The following is a 27595-nucleotide window of genomic DNA, read 5'->3' on the forward strand; positions in this document are numbered from 1 at the left end:
ATGTCATCTGATGCTGAGATGGCAGTTTTTGGACCAGCTGCTTCTTTCCTCCGAAAGTCAGAAAAGGAGAGAATTGAATCACAGAATAAGCCCTTTGATGCCAAGACCTCAGTTTATGTGGTGGATCCTAAGGAATCCTATGTGAAAGCTATTGTACAAAGTAGAGAAGGAGAGAAAGCTACAGTCAAGACTGAAAAAGGAACAGTGAGTAAAAGACAAGAAATTCATTGTCAAAAGTTATCCTCTATAAGATGATGTCAACTTGTCTACTTTTTTTTCTTTCCTAGAGTGTGACTGTTAAGGATGACCAAGTCTTTCCTATGAACCCTCCCAAATATGACAAAATTGAGGACATGGCCATGATGACCCACCTCAATGAACCTGCTGTCCTGTATAACCTCAAAGAGCGTTATGCAGCCTGGATGATATATGTGAGTGCAGCCATGGTTGCTGTTTGCTGCCTTCTGCTAGTGCAATATTGTGGATTTAAATAATAAATGTGTAATCTCTTAAGGCCAGTTGGGTTCATGTAAAATCTGAACAAATACCCAACAGAGATTTTAACAATAGCAGAGTCAATTGATGATTGCTTGTTTTACATGGTCTCTAGAAATGAACACTTCCAGGATAACCATCATATATTGAGAGGAGAATAAACTGCTCAAAGCAAAGTTCATAGAGTACAGTGTCTGGATTTGATAGCATCCTCCAACAAACAGCCTGCTGAAGCATCATTCAGCCTACAGTTTTGCATTGTCAGAATAGTCTATAAGTCAGTTTGGTGATCCCATATCTCTGCACATAATTAACATTCATATAGCTAAGAGGTGGGCTATTCTGTGGATGTAAATGATGCAAGGGAGGGGGGCTAGACCTCTCTGCATGACCTCTATGGATTGATACAGCAGTTTCTGCACAATACTATGTGCTGTGCACATACTTCCTGCAATAAACCTTCAGTAAGTATGGAACGTATGATTCTGCTCCTTTCATGCAACACTGAAAATATCTATCATGCTATGGATAAAAGAAATACAATAGATGGGTACAGGATGGCTGAGAACTTAGTGTGGCAAATTTGCCCTTTTTAGTTTACCATTCCTGCTCCCCAGTCTTCCTTTCTCCTACCAGCTTTCCTCATTCTTTTTTCTCTACATTCCTAAAACTTCTTTAAATAACCTTTGATTATCTCTACATCAGCCTCAAGAATCATAATGTGGAGGAGAAGGATTAGGATTAGGATATTACAGGTAACTCTTTAATGAGGAGTAGGAGCTTGCTGGGCATTTTATCTTTAGACTTGAATTTTGCCCCTCAACCTCAATACTGTAAAATGAGCAAATCAAAGCCAGACCATAAGACACATTTGTACTATTCTATTATATATTTTAGAAATGGTACTTTCTTATTTGAGATATTTGGGTTTCTAATGAGGACATATTCCCAATTTTGGAAAATGTTGTGATATTTTGAAGGACTACTTTCTCCCACAGTATTGAAAATTGAAGTGTTGAGTTTTTAACCTTAAACTTGATAGATAAAATATAGGTTTACCAGGTTTTAGCTGGTCTGAATATATTCACTCACTCACTCATTCATTCATTTCCTTTTTCCACTCTTTTTCCCTTCCATCGAACTCTTTTATACATGATTAATTTCCTTAGGGTTCAAGGAATATAACAAGCAAATAAATTTTGATACTCGTGTTGTACTTTTGCAGACCTACTCAGGTCTCTTCTGCGTCACTGTCAACCCCTACAAGTGGCTTCCAGTATATAACCCAGAGGTGGTGGCTGCCTACAGAGGCAAAAAGCGTCAAGAGGCCCCTCCCCACATCTTCTCCATCTCTGACAATGCGTATCAGGCCATGTTAACTGGTGAGTGGATATGTGTCTCTAAAAAAACAAGGCAGGGAAAACAGGCAGAACGTGACTTCTGGAATTCTTTCCAGTCCCTCAAGAAAAGCTCAATCACAGACATTTATTATGATTAATGACTAGAAATTCCACAAATAGATAACAAAATAAATGCTACATACAAAAAACAAACAGACAAATACAGCAATCAAATCATGGTGAGTTCTATAGGCAATAAAACACAATCTTGCCACATTCAAAGAGACAGAATCATGCTGGTAAGACAGCAAAAGCTCTAAATGCAGCCTGGAAAATTGACTAAGAAAAGGTTACCCAATGCATCTTCACACCTTTATAAAAGGAGCAATAAACACGGACCATACATTGAATGGCCAATACTTCATACATATGGGATGTTTAAAATTTCCCCTCAAGAGCAGCAATTGAAAGTACATTGAGATGTGATTTAAGAATAGCTCTACTCTGGGTTGTGGGAAGGGAAAAGGAAGGGGACTTAGTATAAACACTCATGCAACATGCAACAACAGTGACCAAGTTGCTGAGCTGTTGCCCAATGGCTTGTCCCATAGGGATTCATTGAGGCAAGTGTTGAGGATTTTCTTTTCTTCTCCATGGCCACAGCCTGACCTGGCCCACTTTCAGACATGAGGTTTCCTCTGTTGTTTCTCTAGCCACATCAAATCAGTTAACCTGCCGATGGACTAAGAAAGACTGAGTTCAGGCCCCTTTACATCATTTCTTTCCAAATCTGTTAAGTAGGAAAAAATAAAAACTTTCCTCTTTAGAACCTTTCTCCTTTAAAAGACAGTGAAATACTGAATTAGTTCTAATGGTCAGAGAGTCTTAAAATAATTACATTGTTCTGAAAATGAAAATGACTACTGATGAAGGAGAAATAGATGAAAACTACTTATTTATGATTTATGACACCTATTACATGTTGGAATAAGAGAGTTCAGAAATGTAGAGGACGATGTTCTACTGCTCATCTGTATTTAGAATGATGTGGGGTTTTTTTTTTGCAACATGTCATATAATTGTAAAAAGTTACAAGTAACTTTTAAAAAAAATCTTTTCAGATCGCGAGAATCAGTCCATTTTGATCACGTGAGTATTCTTTCTTAAGTGATCCACTTTTGTTCTGTTGACTGCTCTGAAATAAAATTAGGACCACTAGCCCTCCATTCTGAAACAAACTGCAGGACTCTTGTGTATCACAGGACGTAACTGCATTAAGTTTAAATGCCATAATAATAATAATAATAATTCTTTGGCAATACTCAGCAGCTCCAAAGATTCTTCACCAAACTGCACTGGAAAGAACTGTAGTTAAACTGGTATAACAGAGAAGTCTACAATGAACATGCTTATAGCCTTTAGAACAAGGATGGGAAAATTATTTTAGATAGAAGGCCGGAGGTGGGTGTACCAATTGAGGTTTGCACACACTGTCATGTACTCTTTTACACACATACTGTACGCATGCATAAACAAAGGATTGATTTCTGATCTCCGTTCTATCATTAGGCTTCAAAAATTCCTTTGATCAGCCCCCTCACTTTATGGTGCAACTAGATTTTTAAAAACATCAAAACTGCAGCATGGGGCAGTTGAGAGAGTTGCAGAGGAGAATTAACTCATCTGCATGGTTTGTTGTTGTTTCTTCATTTGGTTGCTTCCGACTCTTCATGACTTCATGGACCAGCCCACGCCAGAGCTTCCTGTCGGTCGTCAACACCCCCAGTTCCCCCAGGGACGAGTCCGTCACCTCTAGAATATCATCCATGCATCTTGCCCTTGGTCATCCCCTCTTCCTTTTGCCTTCCACTTTCCCTAGTATCAGCATCTTCTCCAGGATATCTTGTCTTCTCATTATGTGGCCAAAGTATTTCAGTTTTGCCTTTAATATCATCCCCTCAGGTGAGCAGTCTGGCTTTACTTCCTGGACTGTGGACTGGTTTGATCTTCTTGCAGTCCAAGGCACTCTCAGAATTTTTCTCCAACACCACAGTTCAAAAGCATGAGCCACAGTTAATATAAATTTTGTGGGTAGGCAGAGTATGTGGAAGGGCTGCAATTTCCTGTAGTTCAATCAGGCTTGGAAAGCCTTCCCAATTTCTTAAACCTGGGGGCGAATGAGGCCACCCCCCATCCCTGCATCTTAGTGAACTGGAGTTGGAATGATTTCTGACACATTAATGGAAGTCTTCTTTGGATCAATAGTGGAGAATCTGGTGCTGGAAAGACTGTGAACACGAAACGTGTCATCCAGTACTTTGCCACCATTGCAGCTGCTTCTGACAAGAAAAAGGAAGAACCAGTCCAACAAGGCAAAATGCAGGTGTGCTTTTTACAAAAGAAGAAAAGTGAATACCTGTAATTTCTCTGTGACTGAAAAAAACAGAAACTAATTATGATATTTTCACTGAAGGGCACCCTTGAAGACCAAATCATCAGTGCCAACCCCTTGCTGGAGGCTTTTGGAAATGCCAAAACCGTGAGGAATGACAACTCTTCACGCTTTGTAAGTCCTGTGCAAAATGTGGCCAAGTACTTAACTTTCATTTCTGAAAAGTTGAATGTCATCTATGTTTGCAAGTTAGCTCTCTAAAGCACATGCAAATTCTCCCTCCCAGGGTTTTTAATGTTATGCCTTCTCTCCTTTAAAGGGCAAATTCATCAGGATCCATTTTGCTGCCACAGGCAAACTGGCTTCTGCAGACATTGAGACATGTAAGGGACCTTTCTTTGTGCATTTACCTGACCCTTTCTTTCTTCTTTAACTAATTCAACTTCTTTGCCATGCCAGATCTGCTGGAGAAGTCCAGAGTTACTTTCCAGCTCAAGGCTGAAAGGAGCTACCACATCTTTTACCAGATCATGTCCAACAAGAGGCCAGAACTGATTGGTAAGGAGAAGCATCCGTTTGGGGGGTGGTTTCTGACTATTAAATACTAACATTCTGCTGGTGCTTGAAAATGAAACCATGCTTGTGTTTCTTTGTATTCAGAGATGCTTCTGATTACTACCAACCCATATGACTATCACTATGTGAGTCAGGGTGAGATAACTGTGGCCAGCATTAATGATCAGGAAGAGCTGATGGCAACTGATGTAAGTAATTTGCAGAATCAGGGACATGAAATATTAACTTGATTACATTTCCACTTTTGGTGAACCCTTTTCAATGGAATTATGTTGGGGCAAAACTATTTTTAAATGTCCCAGTAGAAAGAAACTTCTAGAAGTGTTTCAGTCAGAGTGCTTCAGGGAATAGCAATCATTTCCCATCTTCTATCTTTTAAACAAAACTTATTGCTACCACTGCTGCTAAAAGGATGAGCATCTATCAGTGTTTTCATATTCCCCCTTTCAGACTGTTCTCTTTCTATAATAATACATCATATTTTAGCACTGCTCAAAAACATTCCTAGGGGGTGTGTGGTGTGGGACTATAAGAAATCATGGGAACCAGCAGGATCTGCTATCCCTCTCCCTCCCAAATGATCTTATATCTTGATGGCCTGCTTCAAGAATGGACATTCACAGGCCAATAATTACTAAAACATTAAGTTCTCTGACTCCAAATAGGGATGAGCACTGAAGAGCTTGCTTTCATCAAGCATATCAGGCAGCATTTTGACTATAGATTCAATTGCCAGAGCGCCATTGACATCCTGGGCTTCACTGCTGAGGAAAAGACGGCCATTTACAAGCTGACGGGAGCCGTCATGCACTACGGGAACATGAAGTTCAAGCAGAAGCAGCGAGAGGAACAGGCTGAGCCAGACGGCACTGAAGGTATTTGAAAAATCTATCATCCTGCTCAGCTATGGAATGATAAACATTACATGCTAAGACTCAGAATATGATATGGAGGATGCAGTACAGCTTATCATTTACGGGATACTGCTGTACAGATATTGCTGTATAGATATTGCTAAGATATTGCAGTTTATTATAAGTCTTTTCCTTACCAGACTAAAAAAGACACAGTGCTTTTTAAAAGTTTAGCTTTAGAAGCAAATACACAGGAAAATGAAGATGTATGTTAAGTTGCTATTTTCCTATAGGGTAGATATACTTCCTGCCAACTTTGTGGTCATCTCCACTCCAAACAAAGCTGACTGAAGTTGTACACATCTGCTTTAAGGTTCTCCCCCAATAATATAACAATTCAATTGTTAAAATGCTAACCAAATTAGAAGACAGTGAAAAACAGATAATTCTGGATGGCATATTTGGCATAACTAGAATCTGTTTGAAGACAAGATGGTTTTGATTTTGTAGAAGAGTTGAGAATTATAGCCTTTCTAATACACACTGATCATACCTTTCTTTTGTGACTCTGCTCAGTGGCTGACAAGGCAGCCTACCTCATGAATCTCAACTCAGCAGACTTGCTGAAAGCTCTGTGCTATCCCAGAGTCAAAGTTGGCAATGAATATGTCACCAAAGGCCAAACTGTCCAGCAGGTAACTATTTATAAAATTAAAGGGAAAGCTTCAATATTTAAATACATTCCTTAGGTGCCTGTTCTATGTTTTATATGTCACCAATTTGTCTGTAAATCCTGTTCTTCTAGGTGTACAATAATGTTGGTGCTCTGGCTAAAGCTGTCTTTGAAAAGATGTTCTTGTGGATGGTAATACGCATCAACCAACAGCTGGATACCAAACAACCCAGACAGTATTTCATCGGTGTGCTGGACATTGCTGGCTTTGAGATCTTTGACGTAAGGAAATGAAACCTTGGGACCAAGGAGATGGTTTTTGTTATCCAGTCTTTCTATTTCAGTTTTGTTCTGCTATCTTTGTTCAGAAATGCCTTTATTAGTTCATAACATAGGCTATAATTTTCTGCAAATTTCAACTGAAAGAACATTGCAGCAGACTTTTAAAAATTGTGGCAACATGCATAAGCATAGAATTGATTGCACGTATATTCAGAATTGAACAGTTAGCCAACCTGGGGAAAGCTCTGCAAGGTACTAGCAGACTCATGGCCAAGAAAGAAAGTAATTCAATTAACAGGTCTATATACAACAGAGAATATAAAAGGCATTTAAAACAAACACATAGCAAATTTTATTCAGTCAAAAATTAGTTATCAGTTCTGTTTATAGTATCTATGATTATACTTCAGGATAATAATTATGTATTTAATACAGTATCTTAGAATAAAAATTCTTATAAGTCAGCATAACACTGGTTTTATGCAGACATACAGATGAAAAATACTTTACAATTAAGTATTTGGAAACCAAAACTAAGAATAGATAATACATTGTGTGTTTTTAAAACAAATTATCTCCCTTTTCCCCCCAAGTTCAACAGCCTGGAGCAGCTGTGCATCAACTTCACCAATGAGAAACTGCAACAGTTTTTCAACCATCACATGTTCGTACTGGAGCAAGAAGAGTACAAGAAAGAAGGAATTGAATGGGAGTTCATTGACTTTGGAATGGACCTAGCTGCCTGCATTGAACTCATTGAGAAGGTCTTTGTCAAAACTTGTATTAATTTGCAATAATTTCATCTAATGATCCTTAATTGCCTTGACATAAGCAAGCTTTACCCCTGGTTGTAGCTATAGTTTTGCAGTGTAAATATAATTTTGTGGTGCAGCTAAATTTATAAAAATGGTTTCCTACTCAAGATATTTTAGATGCTTGTTTGTTCTGTTAATGATATTTTTTTCATAAGTAGGCTATCAAGAGAAAGCCCTTTTTTTTGGCTGAAATGGCCAATACTATGACATTATTTGAGATACTATATGATGAAATAGTCCAGGTGGTGGCAAACTCTCTTTCTCTTGTTGTCTTACAGCCCATGGGCATTTTCTCCATCCTGGAAGAAGAGTGCATGTTCCCCAAGGCAACAGACACGTCTTTCAAGAACAAGCTCTATGACCAGCACCTTGGCAAGAGCAACAACTTCCAGAAACCCAAGCCTGCCAAAGGCAAGGCTGAAGCCCACTTTGCACTGGTACACTATGCTGGCACTGTTGATTATAACATCTCTGGCTGGCTGGACAAGAACAAGGACCCCCTCAATGAAACTGTGGTGGGTCTGTATCAGAAATCTTCCATGAAGACCTTGGCCTTACTCTTTGTTGACCGTCCAGCAGAAGGTAATTCTTATGACTTGAAACAGGTTCATAAACTCATTCAGAGTAGTAACAACAGCTGCCTGTGTAATGAATACTTCAGTGCTAAGCCCAGAGGCACATTCAGAGGCAATTGAATTATAGCCAATGTTTTCTCCTTTTCTATTTTCTGAACAGTGCTTGACCTTGCACATTGAGCTAAAAATCCCATCTTAAGCCTTGAATAGTATTTTCTTCTCATTTTCCCCCTTCTTCCCACAATGGAGGTTGCAAAAAACCAGTAATAGTCAAATAAGCAAAGATCTACCCAGGAGACAACATAACATTGTTGTGATATAACCAACTTAGCTTGTGACATTCAGGATCATTGTTTGTTCTCACTGAGATATTGTAGTGTAGCATATCCACACTAAATGGCAGCAAAGAGTTAGAATCTCGGTATTTCTTTCCTGCCATGTAGTACATTTTTCCAACCTAGTTAAAGTGAGCCTTAATTATGGAATGAATTTAGATAATTTACTCAGTTTATCTATTTTGTGGGGGACAGCATGGTAGAGTGAACCATAAACTAGTCACAAGGTCTGGGTTACACAGTGTAGTGGGCTGAAATGTGGTTGGCTAATTTGTGGTTCAGTATGCTGTGTGGGCAGCCTGTAGTTGTAAATTTAAGGAATATTTTCTATGCAGGTTAGGGAATACTCAGCAAAGGAGCTCATATCTGTAAGCCTAAAGATTGAGAAATCATTTAACTTACACCTGATGTCCAGAGTGTCCTGAAGACATCATTCTAATAAATTGGTGCTTTGTAAATGATTATGTCCCCAATGGCAACCATTTCGTGAATGGGCAAGCCCTCAAAAGCCATTTCGTAAGAGTGTCCACATTCTCAACATTTCAAATGTGCCCATCAGCCCCAAAAAGTGGTGCAGCCTGCCTTAACATAGTTTAAATCAGATATTGCCTAAAACTCACTTTCAACAAATAAAACTGAATATACTGTATATGTAATGCTTTATAGTCCTTTGGCTTCTTCTAAAGGCCCTCAGCCCATACTTCAGCACATTCTTGTTCCATGTTCTATAAATAACCCTAAAATTAGCAAAAGTACTTATGTTTCACCTTTTCTCTGACAGCTTTATCCTCATGATAACCCTACGAGGTTGATTGAATGAGAGAGACAGAGACTAGTCAAGTGACCCACACTGAACCAAAATCACCCACTGTGTGTCATGCTGAAATCTCCTCAGCCCAGCATTTAACCACTATACTACACTTACTCTTTTAATTTGCTCCCACAAAAACTCCAAATATATAACCTCCAAATAAATGCAAGCAAATATGATGAGATGATCTGGTTCAAACATGCTAAGCCATAGTATGCTTCATTGTTTTTGGATTAGCATGATGGGGGAACCCACCCAGTCTGGTTTAGCGACAGACTTCACATCAGTCCTTGCAATAAATCTCCTTTCTTCAGAAACTTGGCCCACATGCAGTAACTAACTGCAGACACATTTGGACGTAGCATGAGTAGATAAGTAGGTCATACTATAGATATGAAACAAGTCATAGGTAAGCCTATGAGAGCGCACAGGAATATTTCAAAACTTAAGCCTTTTTCTCCTATTTTTTTTCAAATCAACGCAATCTTGGTTGTTGTCTCCCACTTGAAAGGCTGGCTTCTGATCAGAGTTGACCCAACAGTGTTGCCTGGCTTTAATTCCTGCCTCACCAGCTGCAGTCCTTACAACCAGCATCACATACATATAAGACTAATGTATCTTGCTCAAGAAATATAATACAAACACTGTGATATAAATATTATTAGTTACTTGTGCTGCAGAATAATTTATTAAGCCCCAGGTAAAAGTGTCTAATTGTAGTTTCCTCCCCTTCTTTTCCAGAGGGCAAAAAGGCTGCGAAGAAGAAGGGCTCTTCTTTCCAGACTGTCTCTGCCCTTTTCAGGGTACAGAACTCATATATCTTATCCTTTATTCCTCAGTGGGCACTCACACAGCAACGATATGCCTCTCTGTTCAAATGTAGGATATCTGCAGGGGGTAGAATATGGGGGAGAGATGTACCTCTGTGATAGAATATATGCTTTGCTGCCATACAAAAAAAGCAAGTTCTGGCATCTGCAAAACTGCAGATGGGAGAGCCACCATCAGGTCCCTGCTTGGCAGTGGCTTTGCAAGGTTGCAGATAGAAGAGTCCATCCAAGGTTGAAGGTAGGAAAAGAGCCCAACTGCAAAGCTATTGCCAGTTCACTTGGCTACATAGATTAATTTGACATAAAGCAGCTGTTAAGATTCACAAGCTGATAGAGCAATAAACATGTTTTGCCTCCTCAGAGGAGGAAAAGCAAGGTAAGAACAGTTGAATGTTAGGCCATAGTATTCTAGAGCAATGGAAGTCTGCCAAAGGTACTTATGGGAAGAACACATCACAGGGGAGATTATAGAGACTGAACACAGTACACAACTGAACTGTTCTTTCTCTTAAGCCACTGAGTTGTGAAACAGTTCTTAATCACAGCAGCATTTCATTAAAATGTCTGTAACATGCTCTCAAAATGTAAAGAACATGAACTGTCATGTGCTACAGTTTGAATGTTGGCATAGAGTGGTGTAAAAATGTTAAATTATGACAACGGTCGTTTGCGAGAATGTGGGGAAAACTCACAGTAATTTGTTTTCTGGCTACGCATGGCAAAATTTGGAGCTCACTCCTTAGGTTTGTTTTTTTATATATATAAAGATGCTTTTTAAAAAAAATAAGATTTTGCCTCCAAATCTCACAGGAAAACTTAAACAAGTTGATGACCAATCTGAGGAGCACTCATCCACATTTTGTGCGCTGCATCATCCCCAATGAAACTAAAACTCCTGGTAAGATACAGAACTGTACTTTGATTTTAAAAAGAAAAATGTAATCCAGCTACAGTATGCATTGCAACATCTTTTTTGTTCCTTTGATTTTCTAAGGTGCCATGGAGCATGAGCTTGTCTTGCACCAACTGAGATGTAATGGTGTACTAGAAGGTATCCGAATTTGCAGGAAGGGGTTCCCCAGCAGGATTATTTATGGTGACTTCAAGCAGAGGTCAGACAGATTTCCAGCTACTGACTTGTGTGGACTTTAGTTGTTTTTGATGTCTCTGCCTTACATCAATACATTTTAGTTGCTTTGAATTATTGAATGATACTAGTGTTGTATGGTCTAGTGGTTAAGGCTGTGGACTAAGAGCAGAGAGACCCAAGTTCTAGTCTTGCCTTGGGCATGGAAGCCAACTGGGTGAATTTGGGCCAGTCACTCTCTCCCAAACCTAGGAAGAAGGCAATAGCAAACCATTTGAGAAAACGTTGTCAAGAAAACTGCAGGGACATGTCCATATAGTTGTCAGGAGTCAGGACTGACTTGAAGGCACAATAAAAAAATAAAATAATATAATTTACATTAGGAATAAAAGGGGGAAAAATAGTAAGTAAACCTTATTACTTCTGTTTGTAACTCTTCAAGTTACAGAATAGAATTTGGGATATATGATGAAGAATTATGCATTTGGTTCAGACGTTTCAGATTTTTATTTGTACAGACTTCAGTAAATTCAACATCTCTATATGTATTGCTTTGCACTAACAAAAGCATTTGGAAGCATGATGAAAAGTTGACCTTGATAATAATAATATCCAGAAGCTTCAGCTGGTCCAGAATGCAGCTGCACGAGCTGTTTTTGGTGCCCCCAGAAGGGCACATGTAACACCACTGCTGCGCGAGCTGCATTGGGTACCAGTTTGCTTCCGGGCCCAATTCAAGGTGTTGGTTATCACCTTTAAAGCCCTACATGGCATGGGGCCAGGTTACCTGAGGGACCGCCTCTTTCCCATTACATCAACCCGTCCCACCCGATCGTGCAGAGAGGGCATGCTGCGGACCCCGTCTGTAAAAGAATTTCATCTGGCGGGGTCCAGGAGGCGGGCCTTCTCCGCAGTAGCTCCCGCCCTGTGGAACATGCTGCCCCCAGAGGTGAGATTGTCCCCATCGCTCCTGGCCTTTCGACGGAGTCTGAAGACCTGGTTCTGCCGCCTCGCTTGGGGTGGAGAGGGGAATAGAGTTACATGGGAATGGTTGTTATAGACCACTCCTCCCACACTTGGACTGTTTTAGATGTTTCATCGCTTGGATTTTTTATTCTTTATTTTTATTTATAGTATTTTTACTGCATTTTATTTTTTGTATTCTGATGGTTTTAATCACTTGTTGTAAACCGCCCAGAGGCCTCCAACGGGGGGAGATGGGCAGGGATAAGATAGATAGATAGATAGATAGATAGATAGATAGATAGATAGATAGATAGATAGATAGATAGATAGATAGATAGATAAATAACTCTCTAGCAAACTTGATCACATTGGCCAATCTCTTTGCTTTAGGGAAGTAGTCATAGCTGGTAAGTCTGACAGTTTCTTCTCACACTGATTGGAATGACTGTTATCAAACAGTGAACAGATCCACACTGTGTCCCCTTCACTAGAAGCAAGCTTCTAGTCCTCTAAATTGAAAACCCAGGAAGAAGTTTTGCTGCCATCATACAGTATATGTACTGTAGATGTTGTATGTGAAAGCAGGATGCTTAGTAGAATTCTTGTGTGTGATCTAAACTTTCCTATTAATAGATGCTATTAATCAGAGCTCTTGGATTAACCACAGTGTCACCTGGGGGATTGGCAGGGTGGGGGTGCAAAACTGGCAAGTTGTAAGAAATGTGTCATAATGCAAGTATCATATTCTTTCGTATATGCTTCAATGTTGTATACAAGTTTTGATCCTCCCCATAGACATCACAGATTCTCATTACAGAATTAGACTGTGACTGTGTGTATATTTGTGTGGGGGTGGGGGTTAAGAAAGGGAGGTATTCTGAGAGTGGATAATCTTTTCTTTGGGTATTTACCGAAATGAGTTTCATCCACAACAGTCGTCTGAATATCATGGCTTCCAATGATAAGCAACTGTAGCCTCTGCTTTCTTTAACAGATACAAAGTTCTCAACGCAAGTGCTATCCCAGAGGGACAATTCATAGATAGCAAGAAGGCTTCTGAGAAACTTCTTGGATCCATTGATGTTGATCATACACAGTATAAATTTGGCCACACCAAGGTAAGATGACTGTTTGACTCATGAGTGCAACGTTGTTTATGGGGGCAATTATTTATTATATTTTCTCCTCCACACCCCAGGTATTCTTCAAAGCTGGTCTTCTGGGTCTTCTAGAGGAGATGAGAGATGAAAAGCTGGCACAGCTGATTACACGTACCCAAGCTATGTGTCGTGGGTTCTTAGCAAGGACTGAGTTCAAGAAAATGATGGAACGAAGGTAGAGTTTTGCTATTACAAATCAAAAGAGACATACACACAGACATACATAAAGGGATCACCTACAATACCTGAACAAATCACTTGTGAATCATGGACCATAGTGATGGTTGGAAAACCACTGTAGCACGCACACCTGACTATAATATATGGTACAGAATGTTTTAGAAACATTTAGCAATAGCAAATTTGAGAGGTCACATATGCATGATGTAATTAGCCTTGATCAATCTCAGGTCCTCAGGACAGTTCATTGTGCAACATGGCAGAAATTGTGCATTTAAAAGATATATTTATTTCACATTTACTGTATCCATACAAACTTTTTTTAAATGTACCCTAAATGCCTCGTGAAGTAGCATTTATCTATATTTCTTAATCTTATCTTCTTTAACTTACATAAGTGAAAATTATATAAATGCAGTATAGTATAAACTGGTGTATATAATATATACAAACCACATTTGTGTCAAAAAAACAGAATGCCATTTCGGGAAATCAAGAGATATTCAAGTGTTGAATATGACATTTATTTGTGCCAATCTCATTTTTCAATCTTTCATTTCTTTATTTGCTCCTAGAGATATAAATTTGGAAATATTTTAAAATCTGATGTCAGGTGGCTAATCTGTTGTACAATATGTCAAACTACAGTAATGCCTTATCTTGCAACCAGATAAGAATGGTGATTAAGCAGAGAGCTTGGTTCTGTAATACAGAAATATAGACCAAATTGTATATATTCCAATTTTTTGCTAAACTTATCAATTTTATTTTGTATTCCTTCCAGAGAATCCATCTTCACTCTTCAGTACAATATTCGTTCATTCATGAACGTCAAACACTGGCCATGGATGAAACTGTATTTCAAGATCAAACCTTTACTAAAGAGTGCTGAGTCAGAGAAGGAAATGGCCAACATGAAGGAAGAGTTTGAGAAAACAAAGGAAGAGCTTGCCAAGGCAGCAGCCAAAGTGAAGGAACTGGAAGAAAAAATGGTGACTCTGATGCAGGAGAAAAATGACTTGCAACTCCAAGTCCAGGCTGTAAGCATACAGAATGATGTTAAACATTGTTCTTTTATTGAATAGTCCAGTATTAGTAGCTTATTAGCTTAGTAAGCAATCATTTACAGATTGCAGGGGAAACTTCAGTGGAAATATTTGGGATTATTTAGAAATTCACCAATATTGCTACATATATTAAGCACCTTATTACAAATCTGTACACTGTTTCACACTGTTGTAATTAAGCGGTAGATCACCTAATTCATAAAGGTACATAAGGATTGTATTCTAACAGGTAAACTATTCTTGTTCTTATATTTTGTGAACTAACACTACCAATATTCACTAAAGAGTTGGGCAGCATCAGAAATCAAATGTATAATAAATAGTGAATATATTTCCTGCATTATATTGACTTGCCCAATATACAGGAACTACTTACAGTGCCTTTGATTATTGTTCCATTAATACAAATGCTGAGGGTTGATCCCTGTGCGTATTTCTTTGTGAAGTGTTATTTCTCCACTAGAGTAAGGAATTGTGTGTGTGTGTGTACATATTTTAATTAGGAAACTTATTTTAACAAAATTGCCTGTACTGTATTTTCCCTTTATAGGAAGCTGATGGCTTGGCAGATGCTGAGGAGAGATGTGACCAGCTAATCAAAACCAAAATCCAACTGGAAGCTAAAATTAAGGAGCTGACTGAGCGGGCTGAAGACGAAGAAGAAATGAATGCTGAGCTGACAGCCAAGAAGAGGAAACTGGAGGATGAATGCTCAGAACTGAAGAAAGACATTGATGATCTCGAGCTGACCCTGGCCAAGGTTGAAAAGGAGAAGCATGCTACAGAAAACAAGGTACTGGACAAAAAGATACTGAAGTCAAATGACTCTCTACTCTTGCCATTCCAGAGCCCAGGAGAACGTTATAACCCTGTCTGTTCCACTTTTAAAGGTGAAAAACCTTACTGAAGAGATGGCGGTCTTGGACGAGGCCATTGCCAAACTGACCAAGGAGAAGAAAGCCCTGCAAGAGGCCCATCAGCAGACCTTGGATGACCTGCAGGCAGAGGAGGACAAAGTGAACACTCTGACCAAAGCAAAGACCAAGCTGGAACAGCAAGTGGACGATGTAAGCACACAATCATCTCCAGAGAAGAATCGCTCTGAGGTGGAGGTACTGCTGTGATGGCACAATCATTGTGATCTCTCTGTCTTCAGCTTGAAGGGTCTCTGGAGCAAGAAAAGAAACTTCGCATGGACCTTGAAAGAGCTAAGAGGAAGCTAGAAGGGGATCTGAAGCTAGCTCAGGAATCTACAATGGATTTGGAAAATGACAAGCAGCAGCTGGATGAAAAGCTGAAGAAGTAAGTAATAATGTCTATTGTGATGGACCTTTGTGCTAAGGGGAGTTTTCTTAACAACTGATTTGGAGATTAATCCATTATGTTTTGTTATGAAAAGGAAAGACTTTGAACTCAGTCAACTCCAGAGCAGGATTGAAGACGAGCAGGCCCTGGGCTCCCAGCTTCAGAAGAAGATCAAGGAGTTGCAGGTCTGTCATATGGTGGCTCCTTTGCGCTTGGAAGAGTTAAGCCCCCCGGGAGACAGTTTCAGGGTTCACGGTTGCTTCTTCTTCTCTAGGCCCGTATTGAGGAGTTGGAAGAGGAGATTGAGGCAGAACGGGCGTCTCGCGCCAAAGCAGAGAAACAGCGGGCCGATCTCTCCAGGGAACTTGAAGAGATCAGCGAGCGTCTGGAGGAAGCTGGTGGGGCAACGGTAGCTCAGATTGAGATGAATAAGAAACGTGAGGCGGAATTTCAGAAAATGCGCCGGGACCTTGAAGAGGCCACACTGCAGCATGAAGCCACCGCAGCCGCCCTCCGGAAGAAGCACGCAGATAGCGCAGCTGAACTTGGGGAACAAATTGATAACCTGCAGCGCGTGAAGCAGAAGCTGGAGAAGGAGAAGAGTGAACTGAAGATGGAGATTGATGATCTTGCAAGCAATATGGAATCAGTCTCTAAAGCTAAGGTATGCTATAGGAGTGCAGACAATGTTTCTATTTTCTCAGACAGAGTCAGAACATAATTCACATCATTTGATTATTTTAAAAAGTGGGCAAAGCAGATTTCAATAATTCTTATGCATTTGTGATGTAAGCATTTACATACATAAAAATATGGTACAGTAAGGAAGCAATTCATATTTACATTAAAAAATCGTATTTTACATATGACTTAAAATTATAAATTTGTGCTTACAACAGGTCATCTGCATAAGTCCTGGGCCATGTATCTAATAACAAAAACAAAAATGATTTCTTCTTTGTAATGTGTGATGGGCTAAATATAAGGCAAGGGAGCATGCCACCCCAGTTACTGACTCTGAAGACATTTCTTCTCACTATTGCTTGGTTTGAAGGGGTTGGTACCTGATTTTTAAAATTGCTTTGTGATTAACTATCCTTCTGAAGTAAATTCTGGTACTATACCCGCATACTGTTAAAACACTAAAGGACAAAAGATCTAGAGGTATTCTAAAACAGAAGTAACTATTTTAGGACTGCTGTGATTTATCAAATACACATCCTCCATCCTCCCATTTGAAATTTCCTTTTTAATTCTAATGTAACACTGCTAGCATCTGAGAAGGACAAAAGACATTGGGAGCTGTCTATTTTATATAGATAAACACTTTATCTTTAAAGAAAGGCTAAAGATCTCTACTGAGAACTGTGTGCTGGATATATAAAAGGTCACTTTCCATTTTTTCCATTTTTCTTGACATTTTACACTTAGGCAAATCTTGAGAAGATAAGCCGTACATTAGAAGACCAGCTCAGTGAGATTAAAACAAAGGAGGAAGAACATGTGCGCACAATTAATGACCTCAATGCTCAAAGAGCACGTTTGCAGACAGAAACAGGTAACACAGAGGAGCAAATTATGGTATTCTGTAATATTTTTTCATTATAGAACTTATTATTTCATTTATAATACATTTGAATCCTCCTGATTGCGTGTGAATTAAGGACTCCTCCCTCCCTCCCTCCTTCAAGTCAGTTTTGACTTCTGGTGACTGCCTAGACAAGTTTGTACAGTTTTCTTGGCCACATTTTCCAGGAATGGTTTGCCCTTTTCCTCTTCCTAGGGCTGAGAATGAGTAGCCAAAGTCACCCAGCTGGCTTCATGTCTAAGGCAGGGCTAGAACTCACAGTTGCCTAGTTTCTAGCCTAGTGGCTTTAATCACCACACCAAACTAGCTCCCCTCTCGTTTCTACACCTGTTTGAAAATAAATCCTACTAATTTCAAGACTTATTTGACTTATTGTCAAATAAATGTGCATCAGTCAAGCTTAGATATTCTTGCTATTTGTGACCACTATAAAACAAATTATTTGAAAAATAAAGTGATTTTTTTTTAAAAAAAATCAGTCAATATACTCAAATGTCTTTCATTAGGTGAACTGTCCCGCCAAGTAGAGGAAAAAGATTCACTGATTTCTCAACTCACAAGAGGAAAACAAGCCTTCACACAGCAGATTGAGGAACTGAAGAGGCAGCTTGAGGAAGAAGTAAAGGTGTGGAATTTGTCCACGTATTGCGTGGATCTGAACCCCATCTTTTTGTGCTACATTACTGCTGTGAATAATTGAGTCCTTGCCTTACATGAGATAATGTAGTTGTACAGACTTGAAAAGAATTGGATTTGCCTGTTCTTTATTATCTTATCAGTTTCCCTATGAACAAATGAATGGCATTCCTAATGTTCTTATTTGAGAAGCCCTAATGAGGCTTAAAAACTTGTTTAGATACTTGGCTATGATATCTTATTAAATCTGAATTCTGTGTAGGTTCAAATGTCTTAGTAGCATGCTCTAACTTTTGAGTATTTATTTTTGCCTAATAGAAAATAACTCTGGTATTTACTCTGCATAATTTAATGTGGCCAGGTTATCTGAGGCACCGCCTCTCCCCAGTTATGACTACCCATCCCATTAGGTCTGCCAGGAGAGGTATATTCTGGGTCCTGGCTATTAGGGATCGCCATCTTGCAGGGCTAGGGAAGAGAGCCTTTTCTGTTGTAGCACCCGCTCTTCAGAACATAATCCCACCAGAGATTAAATTGGCCCTGCTGGCCTTTCTCAAGGCCTTAAAGACATTGTTCTGTCACTGGGCTTGGGGATCCAGATGTGTGGCAGACCTCGTGCAATGGCTATGTTGATTCACTGATGGTGCTTCTGGTTTACCTTGGCTGTTGACTGTATGTGTGTTGTTTTTATAGTTACGTGTTTTATGCTTTTAACTGTCATTAGTTGCCCAGAGTCATTAATTTGGGATAGGTGGCCAAATAGGTAGGTAGGTAGGTAGGCAGGTAGATAGATAGATAAATGCTTAGAGAATTAATGAAGAAGGAACTGCTCTGCAAGTTGGGCATTATATAACTTCAGATATGAAATGAACTACGACGCATGAGAGTTAAAGCACAATATATTTGTTTTACATTTTCACTGACATCCCCTCTTCAGCAATTTTGTCAATGCAGCAAACAAGACAATGTAAATAGATTTCATACATAATAAGTAAATAGATAAAATAACATAGACATAATGTAAAGCATAGAAAGGTAAAACAGTATTTTGATATAGGTACTATTCTAAAATTATTGATATTAAATTTCTTATCTCAGGCCAAGAATGCACTGGCGCATGGCTTGCAGTCAGCTCGCCATGACTGTGATTTGCTCCGGGAGCAGTTTGAAGAGGAGCAGGAAGCCAAGGCAGAGCTGCAACGAGCATTATCTAAGGCCAATAGTGAAGTCGCTCAGTGGAGGACCAAATATGAAACAGATGCCATTCAGCGCACAGAAGAGTTAGAGGATGCCAAGTAAGTGAAAGTGTGTTTGTGTGTGGCACATATGAATCTCTGAAATAAACATGGAGACATCATTAACATATAAACATTAAAACATCAGATACATCTTGCAGATGTGATGGGAATTTGTCTATATATACATTTGATTTTAAAATTTGTCTACATGTAAGTGCTCAGGTCAAGTTACCTATAAGGTTTGTGCTGAGGTCAGAGTGATGTGCACAAATAGTGTTATTGCACATGATAATACAAAAGAAGGATCTTATACCAAAGTGTTGGGATGTTATGATCCCAGGACTCCCTAACTATTGTCTAAACATGTGTTGTAATTATATTCAATCAGGAAGAAGCTTGCTCAGCGTCTGCAGGAAGCTGAAGAACATGTAGAAGCTGTGAATTCCAAATGTGCTTCCCTGGAGAAGACAAAGCAGAGGTTGCAGAATGAAGTGGAGGACCTCATGATCGATGTGGAAAGGTCCAACGCAGCTTGTGCAGCTCTAGATAAGAAGCAGAAGAACTTTGACAAGGTAATTTGAGCTGCTATTATCATTATTATTGTTTTAAAAGTGGAATGAACTGCACAAAAGCCCTGAGTTTATTTAACTTATTTCTTGCTTTTTTTAGATTCTGGCAGACTGGAAACAAAAGTATGAGGAAACACAGTCTGAACTGGAAGCTTCCCAGAAGGAGACTCGGTCTCTCAGCACAGAGCTCTTCAAGATGAAGAACGCGTACGAAGAGTCCTTGGACCACTTGGAGACCCTGAGGCGTGAGAACAAGAATCTCCAGCGTAAGTTGTTTTTCTTCCAGTCATGGACAAAACTATGAACCTATTAGTTAACTGGGAATGCTAAGAAAAGAAATCAGATGATGCAGAGCTGCCCCCAAATTATTTTGTTGCTTGAGGCAGAATAATATACAGTGGCCCATTTTACTCATCTGAGGTAACTATGGATGGTCATGTTATTTTAGCATCCAATGCAGAGAATCTTCAAGTGCTTTTCCTCTCTGAAGTAGTAAAAAAAAGTAATAACAAGAGCAACTAACTGATGTTTCATGATACTGAAATAAATATAGTCCTGTATGGCTGAAATATCTTCATACTGGCCTTTTACCCAAGGCTGGAATAAGAAGGCACATATATAGCAGCTCCTGTTTGATGTGGCAAAATGCAGAGGTTTTTTTTTCCTTTCTTATTTTTACTTATACGGCTGTTTGATAACTAGATGTTATAAGAAAGCAGATATAAAGTGTGTTTCATGCCAATGGTCTAACAATCCAGAACAATTCAAAAATTAAAATAATCATATCTGGCTATAAATGGATGAGCCGGGATGAATCATGGAAATTGCCAACTCTGTCCATATTATTATTTTTATTAATCTTTTTTTTTCTTTCCTTGTGTGAAATTAACAGAGGAGATATCTGACCTGACGGAACAGATTGCTGAGGGAGGAAAGGCCATCCATGAACTGGAAAAAGTGAAGAAGCAGATTGAGCAAGAGAAAGGTGAACTCCAGGCCTCCCTAGAGGAGGCTGAGGTAATGATGTCATTATTCATAGCAAAGCAAAGAACATTTTAAATAATTAAACAGGCTACTTAAAGACTGTAAGAAAATAAGTGGAGACATTCCAGATCAGTGCAAAAGTCCATTTAGCCTAACAGTTTGTTGGCCAGCGGGAAGTCTAAATCAGCTCATGAAAGCCCTTTGCAGTTCTTGGCCTTCAGCAAATGCTACTCAGTACCATTCTTTCAATCTGGAGACACCATGACTTGCAGACACTAATTAATCTATTATCACATTATTTGGCATCATGCATTCCATATGCTAATTAACTTTTTTTCTCAGAATAAATATTTCATTTTTAAATTTCCAGCTAATAAATTCATTGGATGAATCTGAGTTCTGTTCAGGATCAGGGAAAAACAATTGTCTGAATCCATTTTCTCCAGAGAATATGTACTTTTGGAAACCCCTATTGTGTGGCTATACAAAATGCTCTTTTATTACCTTTTATGCTTTAAGGCCTCACTGGAACATGAAGAGGGCAAACTCCTCCGCATCCAACTTGAGCTCAACCAGGTGAAAGCTGATATTGACAGAAGAATTGCAGAGAAGGATGAAGAAATTGATCAGCTGAAGAGGAATCACCAGAGAGTGGTAGAGTCCATGCAGAGCACCCTGGATGCTGAGATTAGGAGCAGGAATGATGCCCTGCGGCTGAAGAAGAAGATGGAGGGAGATCTGAATGAGATGGAGATCCAGCTCAACCATGCCAACCGTCAAGCTGCTGAAGCACTAAAGAACCTCAGGAACACACAAGGAGTGCTCAAGGTACATACAGGCTTCTGTATTCAAGAAACATTGCAATGTTTATTGTGCAACCATTTCCCAAGACAAATATTGCAATATCCTGTTTTAGGATACTCAAATACACTTGGATGATGCTTTGAGAAGCCAGGAAGATTTGAAGGAGCAAGTGGCCATGATTGAGCGCAGAGCAAACCTGATGCAGGCTGAGATTGAGGAGCTCCGGGCAGCTCTGGAACAGACAGAGAGGGCCAGAAAAGTGGCTGAACAGGAGCTTCTGGATGCCAGTGAACGTGTGCAGCTCCTCCACACACAGGTAAGTGTGACACAGTAATCATAATATTGATTACTGCATTTATGCAAGAAAGGACAATCATGCAAACTAAATACAGACTTGTAGAAGTTTAAAAATATGCAAATGTTTTAAAATGACCTGATGTGGATTCCCATGATTTTTTTTTTTAAAAAAGCTCTAAAGAGAACTTCTTATATTTATTTGCTATTTATTTGAAACTTTTTAATGCTATTCTTTAATTGAAGAACATTTTACAGAGACAACAAAAGTGTGTCTGCTGACAAGGTTGCATTTTAAAAAGCATAACCAAAGAGGAAAATTAGTGAAGAGAAAAGAAGAAATTAGGCAAATTTGGGCATCAGTTCTTAACAGTTATATAATAAACCTCAGCTCTGCCAGATTGAATGGAGCTGGTTCTACCCACAGTAGAATCAGTGGAGGCACTGTTCTGCCATCACGTTTTGTAGCTTGGGTACTACTGGGGAGACAGTGAAGCAGGCTGGTTTCACCATAGTAAGATGTGTATAGTGTATTTCTAAATAACTGCAAATATGTTCAGCAATATTATCTTTTATAAAAGAAAAGGAATCCAAATGACAAAGTCAGCATTGGTGCTTTACAAAAAGTCTGATTTTACCCCAAATAGAATACCAGCTTGATCAATACCAAGAAGAAGCTGGAAACAGATATTGCACAAATGCAGAGTGAAATGGAGGACTCTATTCAGGAGGCACGCAATGCAGAAGAGAAGGCCAAGAAAGCCATCACAGATGTGAGTTGGGCCACCTTTCCTTTGAAACTGTTTAAAATTGGCCTTATGGGTTTCTGAATGGCAATTATTTCTCTGGAAATAGGCAGCCATGATGGCAGAAGAACTTAAGAAGGAACAAGACACCAGTGCCCACTTGGAGAGGATGAAGAAGAATCTAGAGCAGAGTGTGAAGGATCTGCAGCACCGTCTTGATGAGGCAGAACAGCTGGCTATGAAGGGTGGCAAGAAGCAGCTCCAAAAACTGGAGCATAGAGTATGTATTCCTTATACTCACCTTCATGCATTTCTAGCTCTATAATAAAGGTTAATAATGGAAGTGCTAAGTGTTTATTGCATTTCAGGTGCGTGAGTTGGAAGCTGAAGTTGAGAGTGAGCAGAAGCGTAGTGCTGATGCTATCAAAGGTGTCCGTAAATATGAGAGGCGAGTGAAGGAGCTGACTTACCAGGTGAGGACAGAGATTTTTGGTACCTCTGGGTGAAATATATAATATAATATAATATAATATAATATAATATAATATAATATAATATAATATAATATATATATATATATATATATATATATACACACACACACACACACACACACACAGAGTATATCACAATTTTGCATGTTTCTCTACTTTGTTCAGTCTGAGGAAGACCGGAAGAATGTTCTGAGGCTCCAGGATCTGGTGGACAAATTACAACTGAAAGTGAAAGCGTATAAGAGGCAGTCTGAAGAATCTGTAAGTATTCTTCTGAAGTTGGTGTTGCTTGAGCTAGAATTATGAAGGTGAATGCTAGAGAAAGGGTAAAGTTTTTGTACCAGTTATTACCAACCAAAGTAACCTGGATGTGGCACAATGAATTGAGAGGTGTAAAGCACAGAAACCAATGAAGCTCACTGTGACTGATGCAAGAATTGTGACCTCCTTAAGGTAAAGCCTTCTCCTCGTATGGGTCACAAGAGCCTGTTCAGGCTTTGAAGGGGAAAACACTTATTTAAATTTAGCTATTAAAGCAGCAGCAAATAGCAATTGATCCCCTCACTTTAGATCACTGTTCTGCACATATTTCAATTCACAATAAATGGAGTGTATTTGAGTAGGGTAGAAAAGGTGTTACCATTTAGCAAAATAGTTTGTAAAGAATAATCCAATCCATATTATATTTATAGGCTACCTTGTTTTTGAAGATGCTTAGGACTGTGTATAAACTCACCCCCATTTCTAGTTTTGTCTTCAGAACCTGGTGAAGATTAGAATAAGAAATAGCGACTGACCCAACATTTCTCAGCTAAGCTTCATGGCTTTGTGAGAACCTGAACCTGTTTTCCCCACTTAAAAATCCAGCGTTCTAATTACCACTCCAGGTTATGTCTCAGTTAAATGGATCAGGTATACTTATCTCTCTTAATTGGTGGCTTTTTTCCCATTCATGAATTCAGAAGTATATTTAAGTATGATTTCTAGCAACATTTCCCTTGCTAAAGATATAATGATACAAGGAATCTGTACAAAATATTACAGTGGTTAGAGATATGTGATTCCATGTGTATGGAACTCTGCACACTTATCCAGAGCATGTAACATTAATAAAGATCATCTGGAGATACCAAATGTGTATATGGATCACAGTGTGGTTGTACATCTTCAGCGAAGTCTGCATACATTGCTCTGATTCAACAAAGCCATGTGGACACTCTTCAAATAGGGCAACTTTTCCTGTTCTGAACCTTACATGAAGTACACACATACTCCTATTCCCATGGTTGGCTTTGGAGTTTGGAGGTCATCACATTTAGATGCTCACTACAATGTGCAAAGCAATTTTGAAACACTCCTTATTACAACGCAGTCTAAATGTAATACTAATTGTTATATGAAGATGCCTATTTTTCACTAAATAATATGGCTGTTAATCCTGCTCAGGATGGAGTATATTCTTGCTGCAGTTCCTAGAGAGCACAGCTGAACCCATGAGGGGAAAGGCTGGAGATCTGAAATCTCGTCTCTCAGGAAGCATGTGGGGTCATCCTGACTGTTGTGCTGCCTCCTGACTGTTGGGGTAGTGGCTTGCTAGTTTACACTGTCATCACTTATCTTCTAGGGCAGCAGTTCTTAGGCTGTTTGACTCAATTACCCCTTTTCCCAGTTTCAGATAATGTCATTCCCCCACACAAAACAAAACAAAACAAAAAACAAGACTCTTTTGTTTTACACAAGGGTCTCAGCAGCCGCAGTCCCAAACTAGATCCTTGACTCACAAACAAGCAATTACAAATTGCTCCATTAACCCAGAAGATGTCTAAATTACACCCCTGAGGGTAATTACCCTCAGTTTAAGAACCACTATTATAGGGGATGCCTCACTTGGCATCTCCCCACGAATTCTTGCGTGTGTGAGAGAGGGCTTTCAATACCTGTGCTGCTTTTTTTGGCAATTAAAAAGTGAAATTAAGTGAAGAGAATCATAGAATTCTAGAGTTGGAAGGGATGTTGGAGGCCTTCTAATTCTTTGCATTTGTACGCATTCGCTCCTTGCTGACAGGCAGCGAGAATCCAATTTGTAATTCCAGTATCTCTTTAATGCTAACTAAATCCCAGTGACACTATGATTAGGCAAAGATTAATACATGTTAGACGACCATTTTTAAAAAGATTTATTTAATTTCCATATAACAGAAAGCATTCTAAAGATATATCAAAGCAGGAAATATTTTCCATCTTTTTAAACCCTCCTATCTTTCCCAACACTTTTGGGTTTTTTCCCCCCTTACCTTTAAAAAAAATCTATTATTGAAGAAAAAAAGTTAAAATATCTACAGAGTGTTTTTTGATTGGTAGCTTTATAAACTTTCCATCTGGAAGCATGCCCAGTGAGGACAAAATAGGGTGCAAGGGAACCAATTCCTGCTGGTATTTGCAAGAAGCAGAAGAAAAAGAATCACCTGTGATTTGGAGGAGAAATTATTTGGATGTGATTCAAAGATAATCTGAGGAGATCGTCTGTTAGACTATTTTTGGTTATACCTACATTTCCTTCCTCTTTAAAAAACCTTTTATACTATCTAAATATGTCATTTCTTAACTATTTATATTTGTCAATACATGGAAATTATTATTATTATTATTATTATTATTATTATTATTATTATTATCATTATCATTATCATTATCATTAATTATTATTTTTAGGAGGAACTATCCAACGTGAACCTTTCCAAGTTCCGCAAGATTCAGCATGAGCTGGAAGAAGCCGAGGAGCGGGCTGACATTGCTGAGTCCCAGGTGAACAAACTCAGGGTGAAGAGCCGAGAAGTTCATAAGAAGGTGGTTGTAAGCGAAGAGTAATCTCACCTGAAAACTGCAGAGTGACTGAGGAGAAGCACAAAATGTGAAGCTCCTTGTCACTCCCTGTAATTTATTGTTTATTTTGCCTCAATTTCTAGAAAATAAAGGTTATAGCAAATGGAAAATCCAATTTTTGTGATTTATTTTGCTGTTATTACTATGCTTGTTGATACATCTTTTTCTTGTGCCCCCTTAATAAAAATGAACTTCCTAACACAGAGGAGGAAAAGTGTGCTTTAAAACTGTAGAGAGTGAGGAAGATGACCTTGACAGACATATGCAGGAACCTTTACCTAGACAAAAGGGGCTGAAGGATTTTTTAAAATCCAGGACAATGAGATAACATTCAGAAGCAGCTCAGGCAGATGCCTCCCTAATTCACTGGACTATAAGGAGGAGGAGGATGTACAGCACAATCAGATTTGCAAGATTCTGTTATTACAGACACACTCCGTAAAAATAGTTTTAGCCTTCCTGTGGAGTTGATTTCCTGGTCTGGTCTACTTATATACTGTATATTATATATAACTTATATATTATTCTATAAGTTTGTTATAGGAGCAAAATATCATAGCTCTTCAAAGCAGAGATTGCTTCATTGAGGGATGAATGGTAAAAAAGTACTAGATTGGCTTCTTACTCTATAAATGTTTCAGGGTGGCTTAAGTTAATAACCGGTTTTTTTATACCCCTCTTAAGAAGATTTTACCATATCAGGTTAAGAACCCACCTAGTCCAGCATTCTATGTCAAATGTTGACTTGGGACATCAAAGCATAGACAGGAGTAAAGCTTGCTTCTCTTGTTGCTCCCTCGCAGATGATATTTAAAATATGTTGCCTGTGATTGTCAATGCAATATAATGACATCAAGATTAGTAGCCATTTCTAGCCCATTTGTCCATGTATTTGTCTAATCCCTTGTTTTACAATCATTTAAACTGGTAGCCATAAATACCATGAAGGGCAACAAGTTCCGTAATTTAATTAAGTATTCATTAAGCGTCATTATTCAATGTATGACATTGAATTCTAACATGGAGCACTTCTAGACACTCCCTCACTGCCTGGACATGTACCAGTTTTGTGATGCTTTCCATGAACAAAGCATGATTCAGTCCAAATTTCTAAAAGTTCTGATTTCTCACCAACATCAGGACCTTTTCCAACACTGTCATGTTTCCATCATATCAGCTTAAAATTACACATCTCTATAGTTCTCAGGACACATTGTTTCTTTGCCTTTCTCAGTCATTGGTCCATCAAGAACTGAGTAATTGTAATATGTCGGATTTTACTGCAGACAGCTGAGGAAGAGAGATTGTGTTTACATCACATGTAACAAGATTTAAACAGCACAATGTTTAGTATTATTTATTACTTTTTGAAATAGCATGATCAAGGAATGAAACTATCAATTTAATTATCTAAACACTATTTTTGATTGTCACATACTGTGAGAGAATGTAGGGTAGCTGGGAAAGGAAGGGAAGAGATAAAAACATGTGTGTCAATTCATAGATTATCTCATAAAGGACAATTCGGCTCAGGTTGGGAAAAACCGGGAAAAAACATTTCAAAGTAGTCAAAAAGATTCTGCCTTAATTAATTCCCTGTAAATGAGACTGGGGAA

At 38.8% G+C, this 27595-nt stretch overlaps 1 protein-coding gene across 1 annotated transcript; it reads left to right on the top strand.

Moving 5' to 3' along the window:
* Nucleotides 1-26064, top strand: LOC134489864 (myosin-1B-like). The gene is made up of 38 exons (XM_063292736.1): nt 1-204; nt 288-431; nt 1721-1877; nt 2957-2984; nt 4101-4218; nt 4309-4401; nt 4547-4610; nt 4687-4785; nt 4888-4991; nt 5540-5678; nt 6234-6352; nt 6463-6612; nt 7206-7376; nt 7706-8009; nt 9890-9951; nt 10789-10876; nt 10973-11090; nt 13026-13149; nt 13230-13366; nt 14156-14411; nt 14989-15231; nt 15329-15505; nt 15595-15740; nt 15838-15928; nt 16018-16407; nt 17175-17301; nt 17838-17956; nt 19066-19262; nt 19594-19777; nt 19875-20040; nt 20667-20791; nt 21278-21586; nt 21675-21878; nt 22504-22629; nt 22712-22882; nt 22971-23075; nt 23262-23357; nt 25809-26064. The coding sequence occupies exons 1-38, from the start codon at nt 1-3 to the stop codon at nt 25962-25964; spliced, it is 5811 nt and encodes a 1936-aa protein (XP_063148806.1). The 3' UTR covers nt 25965-26064.
* The last annotated feature ends 1531 nt before the right edge of the window (nt 26065-27595 follow it).

The sequence above is a fragment of the Candoia aspera genome, chromosome 2 (assembly GCF_035149785.1).
Source record: "Candoia aspera isolate rCanAsp1 chromosome 2, rCanAsp1.hap2, whole genome shotgun sequence".
Taxonomy (NCBI): domain Eukaryota; kingdom Metazoa; phylum Chordata; class Lepidosauria; order Squamata; family Boidae; genus Candoia; species Candoia aspera.

Coding starts and splice junctions, on each gene's coding strand:
- LOC134489864 (XM_063292736.1), top strand. CDS start 1: ATGTCATCTGATGCTGAGATGGCAGTTTTTGGACCAGCTGCTTCTTTC. Junction 13,150..13,229: donor ATAAATTTGGCCACACCAAG/GTAAGATGACTG, acceptor TCCACACCCCAG/GTATTCTTCAAAGCTGGTCT. Junction 20,792..21,277: donor CCTCCCTAGAGGAGGCTGAG/GTAATGATGTCA, acceptor TTATGCTTTAAG/GCCTCACTGGAACATGAAGA.